The following is a 21,079-nucleotide window of genomic DNA, read 5'->3' on the forward strand; positions in this document are numbered from 1 at the left end:
AGTGCCCAGCACGTGACAGGCTACGCGCTTTGCCGTCCGCATGGCCTGTCACCTGCTCAGGACTCGATCACGTGACAGCAGCGATCAGGTGACAAGAGCGTGCAGGTTATCGCTTGCTACGCGATATATGCAGTCCACGTAGTGGGTTAAATGCCCAAGATTCCCGCCGCAATGTCGTGGCATACCACCACACGCCGGCACGAGAAATTCGGCGCGTTCTGGGCTAACTTTAGAGAAGACCTGTGTAACTTGTCTTTCAGTATTTTTACATACGGCTCGTCTACACCCTGATTCCGTAATGCCTCCATGACTGCTGAGGTTTCGACAGAATCACATGCTTTCTCGTAATCAATGAAAGCTATATATAAGGGTTCGTTAAACGGTCCTCGTTTGACAAGGTCAGTGCCGCTTGCTGGCCACACGTCGCCTAATAACCCTTGAGCTAATGTTCAAAGTAAGAAAAAATATTTTAACAAACAGTGCCGCTGAACTTCGAAGCTCGCTGAAGTAAGCAATTTCGCAACTGTGACAACAAAACTTATGCACTTTCTCTGCGCTGGCCAATGCCTCTTTCTGGCAAATACTGCGCTATAGGCATAGGTCTGCGTTTATCAAAATGGTATCATCAGTAATACAACGATCTCTTTTATTAAGTTTCTAATGTAATGGTATTAAAGACGTTCAACAATTAGATTACGATATGCAGAATATACCGTTGAGAAAAAGGGACCCCTGGCAACAACTTCTGCAATCGATTCTCGCCAACCTAAGGGGCCTCCTCTAAATTATATTATAAGAAGCACCATGGTTTATGCATTACGGCAAAGAAATCATCGATCTCGTACTGGGGTATAGCCCGCGACAACAAATTTATACTCCACCCCAACACTGGGATAGCGCATTGTGATCAGCAGGGACAAGCTATTAATCAGCTTCTGAAGGATGGGGCATTGTTAAGGACAGATTATTCAATGTCAGGATGAAGCAATCCGTACAACATATTCATGTTAATTCTGAAAGTGTGCTGCAAGACTTGGCGAAAGCCCAGATTTTTTTTTTTACAGTAGGTTGTTTAAAAGAAGATAGACCACCGACGTCCCCCTAACAGCACGTTCTACACTGCTAGCATGCGCCGATTCGCAGAAATTATGAAAACATTTATTGGTGGAGTTGTGTATGTCAAAGACAATTTCAAATCCATTTACCCAGGGTGGTTGCTTGAGCTAGTTGGTAATTCATGATCAAAAATAACATGAGAAAAATAACAGATAGAAATCGTAATGTTTTTTTTTATTTTTTTTATTTTTCTGGTGACCATGCTCTTAGTTCAGTGACTTTCTGTTAGGACACCCCATGTGACCGCCTTTCTCTTTCTGCGCATGCCCTTTCTTGTGTATATACACACGATGTGGCAACGTAATTAAATGTTGTTGGAAGTCAGCGCTGTGTGTGTCGTCTTCGCAGTCCTTGTCTTTCGCGCTGTACGTTATTTTTGACCATTTACCCACCGTGCTTGCAACTGGCACACTTCACACTCTAAAACAATTTGCACACTTAAAAGTGAATAAGGGCGTTAATCTTTAACAATTCACGCGTTTACAATCTCCAAACTGAATGGTGTAAGGGTGCGAGTTTACACAGATTTGTAGACAAATGGCAGTTACACAGGTATACCTACAAGGTATAGAGGTATGAAGAGATAGAGGTTTTAAGGGAAAGAAAAAAAAGATTGAGGAGACGTCGATAAATTGCTAGACTGAAAAATAACTATACATTACTTGATTAGCTCAAGCAGGATAGGTTACTATTTGTCGCGTACTGCCCACCGACGGGGATGTCAATAAATCATCATCATCTTTCAGTACGGTAATTGTGAGGAAGGGTAAACACACACACACACGTCGAATCGCGCGGAGTCTACGTTGCTAGGCCAAACCCACGTGATGCTGACATCTGGGTGTATCGGGCTTGCGGCCAGTTTGGACGACAATGATCGAGTACGTCATCACCAGGCCCACGAACTGCGGAGAGATAATGGGAGACAAAGTGATTCCTCGTAACATAATTATTCTTATTAATGTCAACAAACTTAATTAAAAAAAGACGGGACAGCGAGCGATGCAAACAGAGCGACCTCGCGGAGCCCGAAATACCTGTACATATTTTGTGCCTTTCAGCGAATAAAGCAACGAGAATTATGGACCGCTTGCAGAACGCCGAACTAGACTTGCGACTTTAAGAAAACCGTTGTGATTACTGTATACCAAATGTTCTTTTCCTTTAGTTCGAACGCATTTTTATGCGACAGTGATAGGCAGTGCAGTTCGATCTGTTCAGCTGGCTTAGCTGAAGGGGTGGGCGCTACTTAGGTGGCAATAAATCGCCATGCCATTCAAGCAGCAAGTTAAAAAGGGTCCCTAACAAACTTTTTCAATTATTCACTTTAGGCACATGTGGTGGTCAAGAAATTCAAGCCAAACAGTACTGCAGAGATGTTTGCTTAGTAGAACTCCCAAGGCTAGAACCACTTTCGAGATCATCAGCAGCAGCAGCAGCCTGGCTACGTTTACTGCAGGGCAAAGGCCTCTCCCATACTTCTCCAACTACCCCGGTCATCTGCTAACTATGGCCATGTTGTCCCTGCAAACTTCTTAATCTCGTCCGCACACCTACCTTTCTGCCGCCTCCCCTGCTAAGCGTCCCTTCTCTTGGAATCCAGTCCCTAACCCTTAATGACCATTAATGACCATCGGTTATCTTGCCTCCTCACTACATGCCCTGCCCATTCCCATTTATTTTTCTTGATTTCAACTAGGATGTAACTAACTCGCATTTGTTTCCTCACCCAATCTGCTCTCTTCTTATCCCTTAACGTTACACCCATCATTCTTCTTTCCATAGCTCGTTGCGTCGTCCTCAATTTAAGTAGAACCCTTTTCGTAAGCCTCCAGGTTTCTGCCCCGTACGTGAGTACTGGTAAGACACAGCCGTTATACACTTTTCCATTGGGGGACAATGGCAACCTGCTGTTCATGATCTGAGAATGCCTGCCAAACGAACCCCAGACCGTACTTACTCTTCTGATTATTTCAGTCTCATGATCCGGATCCGCGGTTACTACGTGCCCTAAGTAGATGTATTTCCTTGCCACTTCCAGTGCCTCGCTACCTATCGTAAACTGCTGTTCTCTTCCGATACTGTTAAACATTAGCTTTCTGCAGATTAACTTTTAGACTCGCCTTTCTACTTTGCCTGTCCAGGTCAGTGAGCATGCATTGCAATTGGTCTCCTGAGTTACTAAGTAAGGCAATATCATCAGCGAATCGCAAGTCACTAAGGTATCTTCCATTAACTCTTATCTCCAATTCCTTCCAATCCAGGTCTCTGAATACCTCCTGTAAACATGCTGTGAATATCATTGGAGAGATCGTATCTCCCTGCCTGACGCCTTTCTTTATTGGGATTTTGTTGCTTTCTTTGTGGAGGACTACGGTGGCTGTCGAGCCGCTATAGATATCTTCCAGTATTTTTACATATGGCTCATCTACACCCTGATTCCGTAATGCCTCCATGACTGCTGAGGTTTCGACTGAATCAAACGCTTTCTCGTAATCAATGAAAGCTATATATAAGGGTTGGTTATACTCCGCACATTTTTCTATCACCTGATTGATAGTGTGAATATGATCTATTGTTGAGTAGCCTTTACGGAATCCTGCCTGGTCCTATGCTTGACAGAAGTCTAAGGTGTTCCTGATTCTATTTGCGATTACCTTAGTAAATAGTTTGTAGGCAACGGACAGTAAGCTGATCGGTCTATAATTTTTCAAGTCTTTGGCGTCTCCTTTCTTATGAATTAAGATTATGTTAGCGTTTTTCCAAGATTCCGGTACGCTCGAGGTCATGAGGCATTGCGTATACAGGGTGGCCAGTTTCTCTAGAACAATCTGTCCACCATCCTTCAACAAAAGGGCAACACGAACTAAATCCGTGTATCAGCTGAAAGGTTGATAATACCATAAGGACAACAATTCCGACGATCAACTGAAGGGTTGATAGTACCATAAGGACCACCAATTACAACTACCAACTGAAAGGTTGATAATACCATAAGGACAACACCGATTCCGAGTATCAACTGAAAGGCCGCACAGTGGTGGGTGAAAAGAAAGAACACAGAAAACGTATCCGCGCATTGCTGAAGGGAGGGCAGTGCTTTTCGTTTCACTCGTGTCTGTGTTTGCCCGCCTCCCCTTCGCTACCATAAACCTTTAGCCAAATCGCTGACCCTTGAATCGTTCTACGAGTTTCACCTACCGACGTTAGCATGGGCCTGTCGACTATGAAGAATCCAGAGCCAGTGAAGCAGAGCTGTTTTTCGTCGATGGTCATGCTGAAAAGCTCCACCTAAAAACAGAGAAACGTTTTGCATTTTTTAATGCAGAAAAGTTGGCAGTTAGGAACTGACTATCCATAAATTGTATAAACAATTCAAGCAACAATGAATAAAGAAAATAAAACAAGAAACATAAACAAACAGTACACATACGAACACTAAATTCAAGCACACAGTGTCAGTGCGCGCACTAGTACCTGAAGCATGCTCCACTAACTGTGCAAATAAGGCTCACGTACCTATAGTAACGCTGGTAATTTGATTACAAGCATATATAGCAATTAGAAAATTCGTTTACTGACTAAACATACGTTGAGCCACGCACACGAATGACACAGAGGAGCCAAAAGTCACTCCACGACCGCGAGAACTAGTCTGGTCACAACGCTGGCGCAACGAGAAGCACCGGCTGCGGAGAGCGCACATCCATGTTCCAGTGCGAACGTTTCCTGCTGCCGCTCCATTTGCCACTTCAGTGTGCTTCACCTCCGGAACACGGCCGATCCCAAGAGGCGAGGAGAGAACGGCGCGCTGCATCGAGGCTCCAGCCTTCTCACCTTAACTGCTCGTAACCCGCAACAAATCACGTGACATCCGATAAGTCCGTGAGGCCACGCATGCGCCGTCGCATCAACGGCGGCAAAGCGCCTGGAGTCGCAGCCAGAATTTTTTTTTCCGGGGGTGAGGGGGGGGGGCTAAGGTTCCATTATTCTCTGTTAAGTTTCCCATGTTCGGGGCATAATCATACAACTACCATTACCTTGAGCAGACCCTTGGTCTGCTTGAAGGCGTGCACCATCCTGTACTTGTCTGGGGCGAACGTTCGAAGGATATGCGCTTTTGTTCATAGGCAACGTGCTAGACATAAAACAGAGCAGGGCACCGGCCGGAAAAAAATTTGGGGGGCACAGCTATACGGACGCTCCAGGCAATGCCGTAGCCAGGGGAGGGGGCGCGTCTGAAGCCTGGTCAGCCTTCAGCTATTCAAGTGGTGTTGGGTAAGCTGCGCTAGTAGTGACGATGTTGCTATCCATCGCAGCCGAGCACGCGCGGGCATCAGTGTCCCTCCGGTTCTGAAATGGCTAGGCCACGCGTCATACGGACTCCTTAGGAGCAGGCAGCTTTCGATCAGCAATGCCGCGAGCAGAACAGGGAACGAGCTCGTCAGCGCCGTGCCGATGCTGCAGCGCGGGCACAAGAACAGGCTCGTGCAGCCGAGCGCAAGCAGCAACTGCGTACCGAGAATCCAGCAGCCTACCAAGTCGTCATTTAAGGAGCCGTCGGGATTAACCCAGTTATAAACACCGGGGCCGCACGTTTCATCTTTGCTAGTTAACCATCTGTACGCAGTGCTTGGGCGGTGACCTTTTGTTTTTGTGGCAGGGCATCAACGTTGTGACGTGGCACTCCCTCCTAATCTTCCCTATACCCCTTGGTTAAAGCCTTCACAGAAGAGAAAGTTCTAGGACACTGGTCCAGACGGGTTTCGGCACTCAAGGCCTTAAGGGCTTTGCTCAAGTTCTTAAGGACAAGTGACTTGTGCGAACGCCTTTGCCTATTGTTGCGCGTTACATCGCGTTACTGTGTGCATTTTTTTCTTTTTTTTCTTTTTTTTCTTCTCTCTTCCTTCTCCTTTTATTCCCTTTACCCCTTTCCCCAGCACAGGGTAGCCAGCCGGTATTTACACTGGCTAACCTCCCTGTCTTTCCTTCCCTTTTGTCTCTCTCTCTCTCTCTTGGTTAAAGCCTGCTGCTTACAGCGAGCCGCCGGACTCACCTGGCAGGTAACCCTCGGAGGAAGGTTCAGCACAGACACCGAGTCGAGCACGGCCTTGAGCTTCAGCGCCTGCTCCTTGACGTCACCGGCAGAGAGAGACGCGTCGGCGATGGAAAGACACGTGAGTGTCGCGTAGGCTGCCGTGCACAGCAGCTTCTCCGTGCTGATATGAGTGCTGACCACAGCGTACGCCACCACGCAAGCGGAGAGCGCCGAGATGAGGAAGTTGACCAGCACTGCGAAGCGCAGCCAGTCGTCCACCTTGCGAACTATCCTGGCCACGGCCGCCATGCTGGCTCGGAGCCTGTCCACGGCTCCCACCAGGTCTCGCGTAGTCTGCAGTGTAGAGAACATCCCAGAACCGCCGAGAAGCTCGTGGGCCCGGCCTACCTGCGGAGGCGTTATTTTAAGCGTGAAATGCTTTTAGCTACCGCTGTCGGCGACCTTCAAGTGGCCTTGAGGCAAAAGCCAGAGCCGTTATCCGGGCACTCAAACGAGAACACCCGGGCAAGTTGCGAGAACAAAACGAGATCATCCGGGCAACCAGTCAAAACTTCAGAAAATGTGGTTCCTGGCCCCCAACCCTTCGTACTGGAACACGTTACACGCGCTAGTTACTGGCCAAACATGTAACAAAAGAATATTACTTCCGAGTTCTTCCTAATGTTTGTTCAAAATATCACTCAAGCTGTTACTTGTGGTATGCTGAAAATTTACTTGCCATTTCCAGTAGCGACGTTCGAAAGGCAGATGCAGTGCACCACACACTTGATTGTCATCTTTTGGCGCTGAGACAGGATTGGCTAAGCTCTTTTTAACGCCAGTGGTCCGTGAGTTCCACGGCGCGGGTTTCGCGTCACCTCGAGAGATGGCGCCACGCTGCGTGGTGCCTCCTTCAAGCGATTTTCCTGTTCTAGCTCGGCAGTGCGCTCTGTCTCCCTGACGTCTTCCGCTGCCTGTCATGCTGCCTACAGCCAGTTTTCTTCTTCTAGCTGGGCAGCGTCCATATGGATCAGTGCACAGTATGGCGTGGTGGGGTGTGCCATTGCGAACATGCACTACACCCATTCTAAGATTGTGGCTAGTATAATCTCCAACGAGTCTGCTATGCCGGTCGCCATTTCATGTTTACATATATCTCGATTACGGGAGAGCCAGCAATTTTTTCATGGCGAAGTTTGTTTGTTTGTTTGTTTGTTTGTTTGTTTGTTTGTTTGTTTGTTTGTTTCGTAGAGTTGGACAGGCTTTGACGTGTTTGAAGGTTTGAATTAAGGAATGAAATGTGCATTTACTGATCGAGTCAATAAAATAATGATTGAAACATGCGTGTAATGGCTGAATGTATGGACAAAACTGTACATTTTGACTGACTGACTGACTGACTGACTGACTGACTGACTGACTGACTGACTGAATGAATGAATGAATGAATCAATCAATCAATCAATCAATCAATCAATCTATCTATCAATTGATGAAACGTGAATGTACTTCCTGAATGAACAAAATTTGATGCATGCTGACCGTCCATGTGTGATCTGGCCTCGTGCAGTAGAAATTAAAAAAATTGGCTGAAGGCTTAGCTTGGTTAAGCCTGGAAGATTGCGAAAGCAATACCCTTGGCTGCGCCTTGGTTCGGCTGATTGTGTACATGGTTGCCCTTTGTTAAACTTATGGCTATACATCATCCGACATAGCGCAAGGCAGCGCGCCGACCACTGCGAGGAGCCGAGCTGTAGCCCCATTTATCCTCCTAGCGTGACGTCACACCAGCGAGCGCCCTCTCTCGGTAGCGCCGCAGCAGCGGCGCGCAAGGCTTCGCCTCCACCATCGATGCCGCGAGCTGGGGCCCCGTCTCTCGGTCTGGCGTGACGTCACACAGTCACGTGACGCGCAGCTGTGTTAGGAGGCACCACGACCACCGATGGGCCGAAAGTGCGAGCAGTATTGCTTTCGCAACAAAAAGATGGTGCCACTCGCTGCATCACAGAGTGCGCCATACAGCCACCCACCTGGAACTGTACGTAGCGCGACAGCACGACGCAGAAGTACCTCTCGGTGATGACGACCATCAGCTCGACGACGCCGTATAAAAGCGAGAACGCACCGGTCGCAAGGGGCAGGAACCAAGGCGCCGCCATGTCCCTGGCCACGTCGACTACGGTGAAGGCCCGACTCAGCCCGAAGCACAGCACAACCACGGCGAACAAGACCAGCCTCAAGCGGCGCCTTAGGCGAGCCCAGCTGCCCTCTTCTGGAAACCTGGAGAAATAGCATCACGAATCGAAGTCGTGAATTGACGATTCTTTTTCCCCGCCCCAAGCATGCAGAACAGAGACAAGGAAGACAGGAACAACGACGGAGGCAGTCCCATTTTGATGCACACCTTTTCTTTTTTAAAAAGATCTTGGTGGAAGTCGTGTTTTTAGCAGGAGTGGTTCTTCGAAGTATAGTTTAGTTTTGTGCCGACTACGCGTTGGGCGCACACACCACAATTGCTTACTTAACAGAAGGAGACGCGCCAACGTGCTAGAAATGCCAAGAACCACTAACAGTTATGCATATATTACTGACATGCACACATACAGAAGTACACAGACGAAACGTTTCGCGCAGCTTATATCAACTACGCATACTTTTAGACCCTGCTTTATTTTAGGAGATGATCCGATAGTCCCATTACCTGACGTGCGTCAATTTCTAGATGACGCCGGCTTTTTACACAAGATATACAGGGTGTTTCAGCGAACACTTTCACAATTTTTTAAAGGTTGCCTGTGGCTGATAGCTCAATTCTAGTTTATGAGCCGGTCTACTCGAAGCGACGGACACTACTTCCACAAAAAATTGAAATGCAAAGTCTACTAATTAAAAGGTATTCACTAATTAACTTTTACACTAATTATATCACGACCCATATTGCGATTTACAAATTCTAGCAGTGGACTTCGCAAGGCGGATCCACTTGGAACGAATTCTCAGGATGGCACCATTTTCGAGATATATATTCCCGAACTTTGCGGAGAAATGCATTGGCGTTGCAGTTACTTGTGTGCTTCAGTGCATTAAACGACGTTTTGTTAACAAATTAACTGGCACGCCAATGCATTTCTCCGCAAAGCTTGGGAATTTATATCTCGAAACTGGTCACATATTGAAAATTCGTTCCAAGTGGATCCGCTTGCGAACTCCACGGCTAGAATTTGTAAATTGCAATATGGGTCATAACGTAATTAGTAATAGACTTAATTAGTGCATTTTTATTAACTAGTCGATTTTGCATCTCAATTTTTTGTGCAATTATTGTTCTCCGCTTCGAGTAGACCAGCTCACGAACTAAAATTGTGACGTCTGCCACAGGCAACCTTTAAAGATTTCTGAAAGTGTTCGCCGAAGCACCCTGTAGATTACCACAGCTTCTTTCTTTCTTCTTAAATTGGATTTATATAAACACCTCGTGTTTGGCGCAGCGTAGCCTCAGCCGTCTATGCGCCAATAAACTACATTATAGCTAACCAACTTTTTTAAATCTTAGAAGTCGCACTGAACTCGGCGTTTTCGTCATCGAATTCCAGTGGTCAGTCGAGGCAATATCGAGACTGAGCGCGTCTCGCCGCACTTCAGATGGCGACACGCCCCGTAGTGTGGCGAAGCTTCAATGATAGCACGTAGCGACAAATCCTGACCCGATGCACAGCCGAACGTGCTGGCCAGGCAAAATGTGCCTTATCAGTGCTGTGGCTGGTGATGTGACTGGTGACGTGACAAAAACGTGCTGTGACTGGTCGACACGTTCGGCTTCCAACTTCCAACTTCCTTTTTTTTTTGTTGTTGTTGTTGCGCAATATTACTTGAGTAATGGATTACCAACTTGCCCGGAACGCTGCTCTCATGCTAGTGGAGTCGCCTTTCTTGCGCTCCTGTGCACTCTAAGAACAGTTTACACCCTTTAGCTTGCCCCTTCTGCCACACAAAAATAATCGTCATCTGCCTTGATGCGTTTCCTTTCTTTATCGCTGCGAGCCCGGAACTTTCCAGTAACGAACGGCACGCGCGTTATCAGCATAGAACAGTTTACACCTTTTGGAGTGCCTCTTATGATAACGCGCGTGCCGTTCGTCACTGGAAAGTTCCGGGCTTGCAGCGATAAAGAAAGGAAACGCATCAAGGCAGATGACGATTATTTTTGTGTGGCAGAAGGGGCAATCCAAAGGGTGTAAACTGTTCTTAGAGTGTGGCGCTCGGTTTCGATATTTCATGGATTTACCGTTGAAATTCGATGATGAAGATCTCGAATTAGGTGCGAATTATATATATATATATATATATATATATATATATATATATATATATATATATATATATTATTTATTGAGTGTGTATTAAAATGTGATTGCCTTCAACTTCGCCATTTGTACAACTGCCCTAAGGCACTAAATAAAAAGTGAATGAATATTTCTTTTTGTTAATTAGTCTTCTGAAACTGACGTGATTAGCGGCAAAGTATGTCCGTGTTGCCTAAGAATTCATCTGCAGTCCACTGCGCTTATAGCCTTTCCATTAAAATACTAGTGTCTAAAACGAACACATTGTACAGCTATAACTATGGCTCTAACAGTTCCGGTCCTATCAATTCCTTCCCCGATATTCCTTTTTTTTTTTTTTGCCGCCAATGCTCTAAACATCTCTTGCTCGTCTCGTCGCTTGCTGGATGGATGGGTGTTATGAGCGTCCGCTTTGGAACGGGGCGGTGGATTTCGCCACCAAGCTCTTGCTATTATACTGCCTAATGTCCTACCTAGGTTAAACAATAAAAAAAGAAGAAAAACGCTGTGAACTCCCCCAGTCAAATTTTCTGATCCCCTTTTGCGAACCGTGCTTTTGTACGTCTCCGTTTTTTGTCGTTTCCCAACATTTCTTCCACCACTCCTGCAATCACATTTTATTAACGACTTTCTACACTTTCCTAACGACGTCAGCGCCACCTATATGTTGCCTTGCGGCTTGGCATACCTGAACCCGATGGAACGTTCCAGACGCTTCACGTCCCGCAGGGCCTCCACGAAGGTGCGATTGCCGGCGACAAAGAAGCTGAGGTTGGTCAGAATCTTGACCGCGACGAGGATGTGCATTGCGAAGTACAGCTTCTCGAAGAAGTCCTCGATGTACGCTGCCGGCCCGGAAACTTGGCGGACAAACAGGTACACCTCGCCCGTAACGGCCACGATGACGGTGACCGCGACGTAGGCGCTGTACCAGCTACTGAAGTCCACTTCGCACCGATCGAAGGCGACGCCTCGCCAGGCGTTTGGCACGAAGAAGCAGCCGCAGGCGCGAGCTATCCTAGCCTCGGCGAGAAAGCGTTGCTCGGCAAAAGAAGTCATAACGGAGTCTTCGCTCTGTGAAGAGGCGCATATACGGCCTTCGACACTTCTGTGTAGAACACTCTCTCTCGAGAGAGAGACGCCAGCTGGATGGCAAACACAGAGCAACAGCTCGTTATGAGAGCAAGTTATAATTAAGAAAACCCTTCTCGGCGATAGCAGTCATGGTACGGACACTTCTGCGATGCCGCGCGCATACAGACTTCGACACTTCTGTCTAGAACGCTCCCGAGCGATGCGCTGCAGAGCCGACAAAGAGCAATATCACGCTGTGAAAGTGCCGAGCGACCGGTTGAACCGACTCGCTGAACTTACTGACAGTCCTATCCGGTTGTGCCCGAAAAGAAAATTTAAGCACACAAACGCCTCAGAGCGAGCGACACCAATTGCCTGCGATGACAACGAACGGCAAATACGCAAAGGCTATAGGATATGGAAAGCGCGTCTCACGGCGTCACCACACTGCCTTCTCACCCTTTATTTCCTCACACCTTAAGACAACTCGACTTTAACGTCTCTTTCGGATACCCGTAAGAAGTCACGGACATGCGCGCATACATATGGATCCCCGAAAGAACAGTTGTGCCGCATTGAGCTTTTCTTCATTATTATAGATGCACTTTCTTTGTTGTTTAGTTCAACATCGTCTGCCGTGCATTGAAGGATAATACGGATGGGCTTCTTAGAACAACATCCATTAGGGCGGGTGCCTTTGAGTTTTAGCCCTGCACTGGAAGAAGGTTCTGTCGTGCCGAGATATGTGACGGGTGAGCAAGACTACGATGTGCCTATCACGTACGCCGTCCGTCATTTCTTCCGTCGAATATCTCGGGAAAGTGGGTCACCCGTCTGATGCTTGTCCAAATTCGGTTGTTTTCGCAGCGCACGTTTCGACAGCGACACAAGCTCGCCTCCACAGTCGTGGCGTCATCGTTATCGACTGCAATTCGTGGCGCCAGGCGGTGCTCACGCAATTTGACGAAGCGCATAGCGTGAAATGGCGTGATGTAAAATATGCTGTGCTGTCGCTAATGGACAACCGCTCCATCTCGTTGGAGTGAGACTCGCAACTGCAATGTTTCGCAAGTACTAATGACGCTGCCTGACATATATGGCTTCAGTACGCCTCGTTTGCCTAGACCAAAAGTTCTGCTTGAAAGGCTTATCAAGCTATTTACCAGTTCGAACACATGTTAAAAAATCTTATTGAGCGCACACAGAGCAATTCGGCTTATGGATTACCCGAAGAGGCCCACATCCCGTGCGCAACACATTTATACGCCCATGTTGCAGGGAGATCCACTAATTCAGATTTTTTAATGATTCACGTTATAGCCCACGTTGCAATTTCGAAATTGAAGCTGTGCAGTATAGTAAAATCATGACAGCTTAACAGAAGTAACAGGAATAGAGCCACTTTCGAGATATTCGTCCCCGAAATCTGCCACAATAAAATGCATTGTCGTGCCAACTAAAGTCGTCCCGAACTTCTAAAGAAGGTTTTGGGGAAACTGTTAACTGGAATAGCGATTCAATTTGCAGCACATATTAAGGCCTGATATCTTGAAAGCGGTATTTGATCTTAAGACGTCAGCTGAGCAGACATGATTTCTTTTCCGTTTGGCTTTGAGCTTTCGCGTTGCCATGTACCCTCATGTGAATATGGTGATAAGGTAATTACTGAATATTTTTGATTAACTGCTTGGACGTTGCGACGTCTCACGCACGCAATTTTCGCGTCTTCAAGAAGTCTATCTGAACGTGTCACGAGCCCCATGTAATGAAATTTATAAATGTGTAATATGTAAAGAATGTCGTTTCGGCCTTCTTAGAATTGCTCTCTTGCACTGCTCCCCATCATGGATAAGAAGAGAAGGGTCACAAACGTGTCACCCAGCCGTCACCAACTTTGCTTGGGTGTGAAGCGCCTTTGTCAAATTTGGATTGAAGGCACGCACTTGTCCAAGTTGTACTAGTCAATTAGCTACTTAACCTGTAATCTTCATTGCGCCGTCTGACTGTTCTGGGCTGCTCATGGGAACGAAAATATTGCTGTCCGCTTTTAGAGCGCAGCTCTTCGGCGCCCGTTACTGCGTTTCGCGTCACCGTTGAGCCTCGCCGTAACCAAGGTCATCCTATGCGCGCTGCTCTAGCTGCGCGCGCTCCTGCTGCCATCTCTCGAGTGCGGCGCGAGTCTTGCTCTCCCCCTGTCCTCCAAAGCTGGATCACGTGTTCTCGCCTATCCTCTCGCCCCCTTCCTCCGCGCAGCGCCGTTGCGGCGACTCTCGCCGCTACCGTCCACTCTGCCCTCGCCGTCCCTTCTCCCACCGTCGCGACACTGCCGCGGTGCCGGAGGCGGGCGCTCCTTGGCGCCTCGCGCGTGATCCACGGCTCCCCGCTCCTCCGCGTCGCGTGGCTGTACGGCTCTCAGCAGTGTCTCCCGCTTCCCCGTTTGTGGGGCACGTACCTCAGTGGCATTTGTCACCTCTGGTAGTGCTTGCACCTGGCTGTCCTTCTCTCGCCTCCACTCTAGCCCTATACCTCCCCTTACCAGGCGCGATGCCGTTGCGCTGACTTGAAAGACAGTTATCGCGTGTCGTCCCCTTACTTCTACTTCCCACCCCAACTGTGTGCGGCCACATTGAGGCCCTGTCTGTGAGTGAATCAGCGTGCGACCTCTACTTAATACCCCTGTCTCCACCCGTTTCCTCATACCACCTCAGAATAAACATTAAATAATAATTGCTAATCTCCCCCTCCCCTCCCCGCGGCGGTGACCCACTATAATATGGCGCGTCGCCGGAGCGCCGGCTCGATAGCGGCGGATCGCGGTGTGTGCTGCCCAATCTGAAACGCAGAACCGCCTCCGTTCGGCACTGCGTGTTCTGTATGCGGCTGCCTGTTGCTGAAATAAGGCAGCAGCTGCGCTCAAAGATCGCATTACCAAGAAGCGTAATCGTCGGCCAATGTTTTTTTTTGTTATTGTCGTGCCACTTTTTTATTCTTTGTTTGAATGAAACGATAAGAAATTCATCGGAGTTCAATGTGTGGTGTGCGAACCACGCACCGCGGCAGCTATAAGAACGAGATGGCTAACGTCGACAAACCACGCGCGTCCAAACGCTCATGCCCGTATACCTGCAAATCTGGCTTCTCCTCTGCAAGGGTTGCAGCGTGAGGAAGCCCGCTTCTATAGTTCTCCAATTACCCAATTTAGCTCTTACTAGCACAGCCATTTACTATTCTACAAGTGTCTGCGATTTTGTTTGTTCGTTTTCATTTCTTATTTTTCACACGCGACAGCTGGAATATTGCAGCCTATGCAACTGCTCACATTCAACTGTTCCCGATTTGCCGCGTCACCGAAAGCAAGCTTCTCCGAAGGTAACTCATTGTGGATAAGCCAGAGTTACAGGCGTCTGTGACATTTGGACAGAAGCGTTCGATCCAAACCCCGACCTCCAACTCGAACCCAGGTCCACCGCGTAGGCGACGAACATTGTACCGCAAAGCTTATCCCGCACTTTGTAAAGGCTTTAGAAACTGCGGCAAGTCAAGATGGGATTCAAGTTTGTATCCGCGAATTAAGCGGAAAACAAGACATTATAGGCCGGAGGAAGGCAACCGGTGTTCTAGTTACAGAGTTATTAGGTGCGAGAGTATGAGGTGCGGTATTAGGTGCCTTCAAAGTAAACGGCGAGGCCCCTGGTGTGAAAGACACAAACTACTTGGTTGCTCCAGCGGTGAAAGAATAGACGGGTGTGGGAACAGCGCTGTCTGGCTACACAGAAGACACGGCAAATATAAAGAGGAGATAGGAGAAATTGGAAATGTTGCGTTGCCATGCCACCAAGAGGCAAGCTTCACTGCCAATGTGAAGCACAGTGCTAAAGCCACTGTGCTTTAGCACGGGAATTTAAAGTGCAGTGGGTACTTCCCCTGTATAACCACCATGCGGCATCCAGGGAAAACGCGGGGAAGGCGGGAGATGGAAATTTAAGGCAAAGAGCAAAACGAGAACAAGGTGAAAGCAAAATCCAACGTTTCGACAAGTGGACTTGTCTTCTTCAAGGCCCTACGGCATGTTTCAATTCCAAGCTAAGTTATAAGTCGTAAGTACCAATGAAAAAAAAAACCTTTTTTGCAACTTTCATGCTCTTAAAACTGCCGCAGTTGGCTGTATCATATGTGAAAAAAAAATACAATGGCCGAAATGAGTTAGCACAACAAAAAATGACAAATGACGCAATGTCAACAACATCGCACTTTTATTCCTATCCCCAAAACATACATACAAATATGGTTTGTTCGTTCATTTGAGTAAGCTGCCTGTGCAGGCAAATCACAAAATACGTGAGCTGCAACAAAAAAGTTGTGCACTTGTTCTGGGAATTTAGCTCTCAACCAGATTTCGTAAAATATATGAGCCTGCACACACCTGCCAGTCTAAATTGTACACTAAGGGACTGACAAGCACATATCACGGTGAAGCACTCAAATAACTTCCACAGCCTAACACATCTCCCACAGACCCTGTTACAAAGATGTGCCCTGAAAGTTTCCAGCAGCATCGACAAAACACTCATGAAACGAAAGTTCACAAACATCCTATGCCTATGCTTTCTTCCACAACACGAAATCCCCATGTCTTGAAACACTTTTACTTCAAGCCATTTCCTCATTCAATTCACACTCTCCTCAACATTATCCTCATGAGAGTTGCCCAAGGCTACAACAGCTTTTTAAGGGACCCTTAACAGAACAATAATTTCCGATGTATTGGTAAATTACCTTTCAACAATACACCCCCCCCCCCCCCCCAAACACACACATGCACACACACAAAACCACTCTCACCATGAGAAGAAGACTGGTAAGCCAAAACAGGTGTAAAAAAATGAATGGCAATGCCTGGTTGAAGTTTGTGCGCCAGCTTGCTTAATGCCATCAATTTTTGATGGTGTCTGCTCAGATCTAGTTAATCGTTCATCAGTAGAAACAAACAACATTGCATTCTAGACAACTGAGATGCAGAACTTACCAACTTTCAAGAGCTTTCACTGAGCCACAATCACCTAAATAAAAATAAAAGACATAGTGTGAAACCCATGACATCACACTGACACACTGGCACTAGGGTTTCAGCATGAGATTTAAAAGATGTAAGTTTGAACCTCATTTTCTCATCTAATAACCAACCTATCAAAGCAAAATTAATAAAAACAGAGCTCTCAAGAAACACTTTATCAGTATAAGCTGATAGTGTTTCTTTTCAGACTCCCTATAAAATCATTCTTAACATTTACCCAAGCCTGAGAACTTCCCTATGGTCAAGGAACCCTGAAGACAAGGCTAGCAAAAAGGCTACAAAATATATTTCTCTAAGAAGTGTGTGCGTGAACTACGTGAGTGTGAACACATGCGAGTGTTGTCTGCCTCAAGCAGGTTTTAGGGCACAAAAAAATGGGGTAATGTGAGCAATGCCAACGTGAGATGTGCCATTTTAAGTCAGATGTGAGCACAGCAGAAGGTAGACAATGCACTGCTTCAACTGAAATGTTCATTAAGGATGTTTTCATTAAGCAGCTGCTAAAGAGGAATGTTAAAGATTCAGACTTACACAGGTTTACATCAATAAAACACCATTACAGAAGTAAACAAAGCAACATTTCAAAATATGGGCCCCACTGAAGAAAGTCATAAGATACTTGTAACAAAAGTATACCTGCAAAAAGTGAAAATCACAAAAAGCACAGTTTAACCTTGATCGAAGAATGCAGGTTGCAATGCCTCAGTTATCACATTTAAATGCCGTATCCCCTCAAGTGAGAGCCACACATGTAAAAAAGCCACACGCCCAACGTAGAAGACCAAACTTTTAAATAAAAAAGAAAGTTTGTTTTCCCTTTGTTTTTAAGTGCAATGTGCCTTTGGTAGTAATGAAAAGCTTTAAAGTGAAGGTATCTGTAATCCCATAGATGGCATGGAGGGCATTGGTATCGATGAGTACACCACCTAACACAGCCTGAGCAGCAGCAACACCAACAGTGTTGAGGACTACACAGGCGCCAGGTGTTAGGCTTGCACACGTGAACAAATAAACGCGTTATGAAAGCAACAGTGTGCATGCTTTTAGTACAAAGAGATGGTGGAGATTATGAGAGGCCAGAAAAATTGGACCAAAATTTGCCACTCTAATGCAAAGGCCGCACCTCATTAAGATTGTGAAAAAAAAAAAGAAAACGGCTTCTAGGAGAGTGCGTACGGTATGACGGTAAGTTCAGCACTCATAGCTAAAGCTAAATATCCACATATATGGCACACTAAGACGATGACCCTGCGATGAAAGAACTGTGGTTATGAAATAAAAAATAATCACAATAAAAAGAAAGCTCACAATAAGTACTAAAAGTAGAATGTCCCTTCCATGAACAAAATAAAAAGCAAGCCTTGTTTAAAGTCGAGATCAGCACAAAAGAATGCTTAGTTCACAGTCATGATGGAGGAGCAAAGATTTATTATAAAAAAAGTCATAAGTATAATAAATATTAAAAGGCCACACGTACTATGACTGTATTGCCCTATAATGAACACCTCAACTGGCCCATTGAACACAAAGAATACCACTGTCACAAGGGAAAATTTATCATTTGTAGGCAATGGCATTTGATACATCAAATTACACTTAAGTTTGCGACGTGCCACACACCAGAATTAACAATATTTGTAAAAGATGGCAATTACAATGCGTGAAAAAATAGGTAAAAATACATGTCACAGTATATGTGCAAAACATATTAAGTAAGTAAATTTTCATTAAAGTTCATTTATATTTCTGGTAATTCACTGAAACTTTCAGATTATGTTTGTACAATAGATCCACACCTATCCAGACAAAGTCGTGACAGGACACGTGCCAGAAGACACTAATCCAATCAGATATCAGCAAACAATATGAACAACATGCCGGAGTTCTATGAGCACATCCAGATGTTGCTAATCACTGGTAAATAGCAGCTTTGTACCATAAGAAAAATATACATACGTCAGAATATTTAACTTCATTCCCATACTCCAAAGAAATGCTTTCAGAAACCTGGAAACTTCCTAATTTCTCAAGTACCAAAAGCTCATAAATACCCATACATTAACCAAAAAAATGCAATTCCAAGTTTATACACCATCACAGAACAACGCACAAATTCTTTGACTCAGATTCTGAATATACATGAGCAGTTAGTCACTTCCTTAACAACCTATCACATAGAATGCTTGTGCGAAAAAATACCAAATATCCTTGCAAGTCAGCAAGGATCCATAATTAGCCACACTGTCACACAGACAATGAGAAAGGGCGAGTGTTAGATAAAACAGGCAGTCCATTGTCAAAACCTCTGTCTGCATGATGCCACACATTATGAACCTCTACAGAAGCTCACACGCAAAGGAATTAGGTGACCATTTCAAGAGCGGAAGGATCTTTTCGCCTGAACCTTGACATCTGAAGCACTGGAGCTGCAATGGTGACTGTAACCAGAAAGCACATTACAATTTATTAAATGTGTAACGGAGCTTAACATGTCCCAAAGCTTACTACATGCAAGCATCAACAGAAGCAGTAGAAATATTTATTTAATTTGTTTGTTTCATACTGAAGACTTGTAATGGAGCTTAACATGTCTCAAAGCTTACTACATGCAAGCATCAACAGAAGCAGTAGGAAGTTTTTATTTAATTTATTTGTTTCATACTGTGGACTTTGAGCCCAAGCCGCGTGAGCAATACAAACAAAATTAATTAAACTGCCAAAAGCACAGAGAAAAAAATCACACTTTACTGAGCAAAAGACAAGCAACAGCAAAATCACAAGAATAGCATTGAGCAGAGTCATCAATCATCGGATATAATCTCACGCATCAACTCTTCCACAATTTGTTTGTGCCCCCCATACATTCCAAGTTAACTGCTGGTGCTCATTCAAGAATGTGACACATGCACAATCTGATCAGTCATGCTTCCTTTGCTATAGAACCAGCAACAACGTTAAAAAGGTTTCAGATATTGTAGGCGTGTCTTGTGCCTACTGATTGAAAACATGATAGCCTCAATAGGCCTGTGAAAGAGAAAACCGGCAGAAAGCAAAACAGTAACTTGGGTGACTGCAAAATAAAAAAGAAATTATCTAATTATTTATTTTTTATAGTTGCTTTGTTTTCTCTTTTTTTTGTGTGGAGGAGTTCTCCATCTTGCTAACTGGTTTAGTTTGTCATAACGCCTACGACTGTGCTAGCTATGCTTGTGCGGGCTGGAACTTTCTCTTGTAGATCGTTCATATTATTATTATTATTATTATTATTATTATTATTATTATTATTATTATTATTATTATTATTATTAAGTAAGAACAAGCTATGGGCACCAAATGGAAGCATTTCAACTTAACTTACTTAAGAAATTAAATGATGAAAATATAGACTTAGGAAACATTATCTGCTCTAACCTTCACAACTACTTTCTCCTTAACGCGTCCCTTTGATTGTCCAACATTTAGACATCTGTGAATGTTTTTGTGTCTAATTGTGTTATAAGCATATTTTCGGTTGCTGTTCTTTCGCTGTTTCGCAAGCATTTTTGTTCTCAGTTGCTGTACTTGTATTTCTTTTCAATCGGTTCATATTTTTTTCACACACGCAGGTGATTGTGTATTTTGCATACTTGTTTTTATACTAATGCTTTGTTTGACTTTGTATTTGCTGTCGTGACAGAGGTGCCGTCGCATGCCACTGCTCACCTGCTGTGCGGGGGGTGGGAACTTAGTCAAGCGTCAATCACTTTTATTCTCATCCCCTCCATCAATGTAATGGTGATGGAAATAAATCATTATATTATTATTATTGTTGTTGTTATTATTATTATTATTATTATTATTATTATTATTATTATTATTATTATTATTATTATTATTATTATTATTATTTGCACATAGTACAGCGAAAAAGACATTTCAGTGTTGGTCATAAAGGAAAGAAACACATTAAAGCAGTGGATATCACAGTAACAATTAATTTCAGCTAGTTTGAGTTCACTGCAGGAGGAAGGTCTTTCTCAGGGACATCTAATTATAATTTTCCTCCATCATTAGAGCTTATCCTATGCTTACAAACTTTTTCATGATCTAACCCACATACCTAGATGTGAACGTGATACGCAAAGCAAATTTAACAAGCCGGAATTTATAGGAAGAAGAGAAAAACACCAAATTATACACAAGATTTTAGGGTTATTGTAGCCACAGGTAATATTTTTCTAATAATCTAGTCACACCAGTGTTTTCACACAAGCAGCTCTGTCACATCATGTCCAAGAACTGAGCCCACGACCTGGCCTATGAGGTGCGTAGTGCTTTTTACCAGCAACAGCCTACTAGCCATCAGTCAAGCTACTATTTTTCTTCAGTGTGGCCTACTATCAAAAAGAACACACAGAGCATGTGCGAATATATCCCTCCGGCAAGTGTATAGCC

At 45.1% G+C, this 21,079-nt stretch overlaps 2 protein-coding genes across 2 annotated transcripts in view; both read right to left on the reverse strand.

The window, feature by feature from the left end:
• Positions 1-1,345: 1,345 nt before the first annotated feature.
• On the reverse strand, positions 1,346-12,297 carry LOC139050588 (uncharacterized). The gene is made up of 5 exons (XM_070527152.1): positions 11,186-12,297; positions 8,185-8,434; positions 6,173-6,562; positions 4,318-4,407; positions 1,346-2,021 (listed from the first exon to the last, which is right to left on the reverse strand). The coding sequence occupies exons 1-5, from the start codon at positions 11,554-11,556 to the stop codon at positions 1,926-1,928; spliced, it is 1,197 nt and encodes a 398-aa protein (XP_070383253.1). The 5' UTR covers positions 11,557-12,297; the 3' UTR covers positions 1,346-1,925.
• Positions 12,298-15,807: 3,510 nt separating this feature from the next.
• The window catches only part of LOC139050292 (myosin-6-like), a 32,471-nt gene continuing 27,199 nt past the window's right edge, over positions 15,808-21,079 (reverse strand). Inside the window, exon 18 of the mRNA XM_070526522.1 lies at positions 15,808-19,083. Coding sequence (XP_070382623.1) covers positions 19,020-19,083 — 64 coding nt within the window. The 3' untranslated portion in view covers positions 15,808-19,019. The remainder of the gene's footprint in view (positions 19,084-21,079) is intronic.

This window comes from Dermacentor albipictus, chromosome 10 (genome assembly GCF_038994185.2).
Source record: "Dermacentor albipictus isolate Rhodes 1998 colony chromosome 10, USDA_Dalb.pri_finalv2, whole genome shotgun sequence".
Classification (NCBI taxonomy): domain Eukaryota; kingdom Metazoa; phylum Arthropoda; class Arachnida; order Ixodida; family Ixodidae; genus Dermacentor; species Dermacentor albipictus.